The 4,420-nt window shown below is 60.0% G+C and overlaps 1 protein-coding gene across 1 annotated transcript; it reads right to left on the reverse strand.

Moving 5' to 3' along the window:
• Positions 1-1,143: 1,143 nt before the first annotated feature.
• Positions 1,144-4,145, reverse strand: CTU1 (cytosolic thiouridylase subunit 1). The gene is made up of 3 exons (XM_077841142.1): positions 4,080-4,145; positions 3,116-3,621; positions 1,144-2,689 (listed from the first exon to the last, which is right to left on the reverse strand). The coding sequence occupies exons 2-3, from the start codon at positions 3,609-3,611 to the stop codon at positions 2,076-2,078; spliced, it is 1,110 nt and encodes a 369-aa protein (XP_077697268.1). The 5' UTR covers positions 3,612-3,621; positions 4,080-4,145; the 3' UTR covers positions 1,144-2,075.
• Positions 4,146-4,420: the final 275 nt, after the last annotated feature.

A 4,420-nucleotide genomic window follows, 5' to 3' on the forward strand; every position in this document is an offset into this window, starting at 1 on the left:
GCTAACATGTTATGGCCTATATAATCATTGTATGCTAAACAGTTACATTGTAGGATTATAGAAGTCTAAGACGGATCAGCATGTAGAGGGAATAATCATGTATTAAGTATCTGAGTAAGTAGGGTCGAAACGCAAGGCCTGCAGGCTGAGGCCTGCAAAATTTTAGCTTCGCTATTTTAGGCCTTGGAGTTAAGAAATGCAGATATAAGTAAGTACGTGAAGAAAAACCCGATGCCCTAAGATGATGGGGAAAAGAAGGGTCACGGGGTAATGAGAAAAATTAACTGGAAGATGAATTTTAAATCCTAAAAATGCTGCAAAGGCAGATCTGTTTCCAGCACGTGCCTTCGCCACAGGATACAGGCTGTGTGTCAATGCGAATGAGAAAGAAGAGAGCCTACGCGACCTAAAGAAATCAGGCTCCCTTAAGTTTGTAGGGGACAGATAAGGGAAAAGAGGGCTGACACTTTCATGTCCAGGCGCAGAAGGTCGCTATAGGCAGAATCACATTATAAAACCAGGATGCCCAGAGCGGGAAAATTGAGCTTGCTATGGGAATCTCCAGCAGAAACCATCCCTCTCATCAAACCGTGAGACCCATCAGACCGAAGACTATTGGAGAGGACGAGAATGTAACAATATTTGGAACTTGTGCACAGGTCTGTCTAGAATTGCGATTGGCTTGGGTAATAACTTTAACAAAGCCTATAAAACAGACTAGACCTTGTACTTGCGAATGCCTGCGTGGTCTCTACCCTTGGGGTCTTTGTGTTCCGAGAGACTCTACAGCGAAAGCAAGTCGCCGAGGTGACGTTCCTTCTTGAGCTTGAAACCGTCCCTGCTAGATCTAAACGCACAGGGGTGCGATACGTTACAAAATTCACGTGAAATGAAATAAAAGGCTACACTGGCGTGCAAACTGTCCTCCTCCGTCCCTACTTCGCGCTTCTTGCTGCTGAGTTGTAATAAAAGTGAAACCTTGTCCTCTCCTAGATGCCAACCTTGCTGCTGCTCACGGCAGCACTGCCTTCAGAGCTGGGTGGCCAGAAAGCTGTACCCACCCCCACACCAGTTCCCCTTTTCCCCTGGCAGCGTCCTTCAAATATGGTACCCCTAGGTCTCACAACCCCCCTATAATAGCCTTGCCACCCCCTTCTGGGGTTGGGAATTCCTGTTCTAGAGAAGAGATGGAAATTGCATCCCCGCTATAGAATGGGAACGGCAGAAAAAGGTTCCGACCCACCATTCAGTTCTACAGGGTGGATTGACTAAAAATCATTTCTGTCAAAATCTTCTCATCACCTCTGACCCTTGTGGTTTGAACCAGGCTATCGGTGAGCTGCCAAAACCTTGGGGCTGTGTAAATCAGTCCACACATGCTGTAGGTTTCCCCTGCCCCAAGACTTTCAGGAAAAATTGACCCAGCCCTAAATCAGACTGAAAAGTCCAAACTCTCTAATATTTACATGAGAAAAACTTTTTCTTCAGTGCCAGTCCCTCAAGCAGTTTCCTCTCAATTGTTTTGAAATATCTTATCTCAAGTTTGGACCTTTGCCCCCTTGACGTGTGAATTTTCTTAAGTGCCCGTCGGGCTTTTTGTTAGAGGATTGCCAAAGATTACAGATGCTGTTTACCCCGTGATTTCTTCTTCAGCAAACAGTTTTATTATCAGCTCTTTCACATGTCCTCGTAATCTCCTGGTACAGGAGAGAACCATGCGCCACTTGTTCACACTGAGCACTTCTCATCCACAGTTCTCCAAGCAGTTTACAAAATATAAGCTGCATTATCTCAATTCGGGGGGGGAGGGGGGGGGCAAATGAGTCACAGCAAGGTAAAAGTGACTTACCTAGTCACACAGTGACTTGGAAATAGAACCTAGGAGTCCTGGCTCCCAGCCCCGCTTCTCTAACCATGAGACCCCACTCCCCTCCCAGAGCCAGGGAGAGAACCCAGGAGTCCTGGCTCCCAGCCCCCCTGTTCTATCCTATTGGATCCCACTCCACTCCACCCCACCCCGGAGCGGGGCTGTGGACAGGAGCACGGCTGTTCTCAGTGGCACACCCCACACCACTTCAGAAGTCCAGGTCCTGTGGGCCCCTCAGCTCCCGTCTGCCCCATGGCTCCTTGTCTGTCCCCAGCTCCTCCGGCGGCTCCCCCTCGCCCGGGGCCCCCAGGTGCCTGAGCTCCTCCTCGGTGAGGGGCTGCCCGTCCCGCAGCTTGTCCCGCAGACGCCGATGCTTGCCGATACCCAGCTTGGGCAGGCCGCGGTTGAGCCCCTCCAGCAGGACGCAGGCCTTGCACAGGGTCTGGCTGGCCACATAGCCGCAGCGCTGGCAGGTGCCGCGGGACGGCATGCGGAGGTCGGAGCGCAGCAAGAGCCGTTCACCCGAGTGGCCCAGGTCAGCCACGGCGCTGGGCCGGACGGCTTCCAGATCCTTGAGCAGGGCGCGGGCGTAGCCGCGGTAGGCCTGGGGGGCGTAGACACACTCAGTGCTGAAGTAGTCCAGGCCCTGGAAGTAGGCGTAGAGGACGATCTCCTTCTCGTAGGCGTGGCGCAGGGGCTTGCAGCGGGGCACGGCCCCCTCCCCCCCCGCCGGCCCCACTCCTGCCCCCCGGCGCAGCCGGCCCACATCACCCCGCAGGAAATTCATCAGCACCGTCTCGGCCACGTCGTCTGCATTGTGCCCTGCGGGGGGAGAGCGGAAGGGTCAGGCCGGAGCGGGCCCCCGGGTCGGATCCTGCGGTGACTCCCCCGCCCAGTACAGAGTCCCCCAAAGCAGACCCCATAGCACCCCCTCCTCCAGCACAGAGTCCCTCCAGATAAGACCCAACAATGCCCCCTTCTCCCCAGCAAAGCCCCCTCCCCGCAATTCAGACCCTACAGCTCTCCCTGCCTCCATCCCACAGGACCCCCCCCCCACACACACACACACCCCCCCTGGGGAGATGTTGTACATGCTGAGCAGCAATCCTCCAGCTGACACCCCACCCCCAGGGCAATCCTGGCCCCCGCTCTTTCACGCCAGATGCTCCCCATGGACTCTCCTGCCCCCGTGACCATCTTGCCCCTCCCAGCAGCAGGGCACCTGGTGGCTCACCCCCCCCCCCCGACCTGTGGCGATCTTGTCGGCGCCCATCAGCAGGGCGCCCCGGTCGAGGGCCTGGCGCCGGAAGACGCCGCAGAAGGTGCAGTTGTTGCGGGGGCCGAGGTGGCGGGCGATGCGGTCCATGCTCCAGCCGTAGAGCTGGCGGTAGGAGACCACGTGCAGGGGCAGGCCGGAGCGGCACTGGTGTCGGCGCACGGCGGCCAGGGAGGCATCGCGGTAGCCGGCGATGCCCTCGTCCACGGAGAGCAGCAGCAGGTGCAGGCCGTAGCCGTGGCGCTGGTCAAGGAGCTGCAGCAGGTGGGCCAGCACCGTGGAGTCCTTGCCGCCCGAGGCGCCAATGGCCACGGTCTCGCCGGGCCGGAAGAGCCGCCCGGCCACGATGGCCCGGTGCGTCTCCTCCTCGAAGGCCGCCAGGAAGCAGGCGCGGCACAGGGCGTGGCCCGTCTTGGGGCGCCGCAGGGCAGCCGGGCTGGCCCAGCAGGCGGAGCAGGTGGCCGGCATGGCAGGGGGGCTGGGATAGATGGAATGAGGGTTAGAGGGGGAGCCCCCCCCCCGCCCCGGGGGCCAGCTCCCCAACTCACCCAGCCCCGCCCCCCGCTGCCCTCTGCCCTCCACCCGGCCCCCAGCCCAGCCCAGCTCATCCAGCCCCCACCAAACTCACCCAGCCCCCCCCAACCATAAACAGCCTCCCGCCTCACTCAGCCCCCCACCATCCCCCTCCAAACCACCCCACCGCCCTCCGCCCAGCTCCCCAACCCCAGCCCCCCACCCAGCCCCTAGCACAGCCCCTCCACCCGCTGCCCAGCCCCCCCCCCCACCTGCAAACCTCCACCCACCCCTCAGGCCCCCTCCCCCACCAACCACCCCCTCCCCGTAGCGCCCCGCCCCCCCCAAGTACCAGCCCCGACCCCCGATCTCCCCGCGGGGTGCACACGCAGAGCCGGGGGGGGGTCGCGGGGTTTGACTCACCCGCTGTCGGAGCTGAAGCCTCTGCTCCTCCTGCACGGCCCGCTGACCAACTCCCAGCATGCACCTGGCCACAGACTGCATCTCCCAGCATGCGCCTGCCTACAATTCCCAGCATGCACCTGGCCACAGACTGCCTCTCCCGGCATGCACCTGCCTACAATTCCCAGCATGCACCTGCCCGAGACTGCACCTCCCAGCGGCCGCCCGCAGAACAACAACCCCTCTCCCCATTGTTCCCTGGGCATCCCAGCCCTGCCCCCCCCCGTCAGCCCTTCCTGCGCTCCCCCTGCTGCTGCCTGCCAGCCCCGGGCCATGCCCTGCAGCCCCGGCTTCTTCTGCCC

This window comes from Eretmochelys imbricata, chromosome 24, assembly GCF_965152235.1.
Source record: "Eretmochelys imbricata isolate rEreImb1 chromosome 24, rEreImb1.hap1, whole genome shotgun sequence".
Taxonomy (NCBI): Eukaryota; Metazoa; Chordata; order Testudines; family Cheloniidae; genus Eretmochelys; species Eretmochelys imbricata.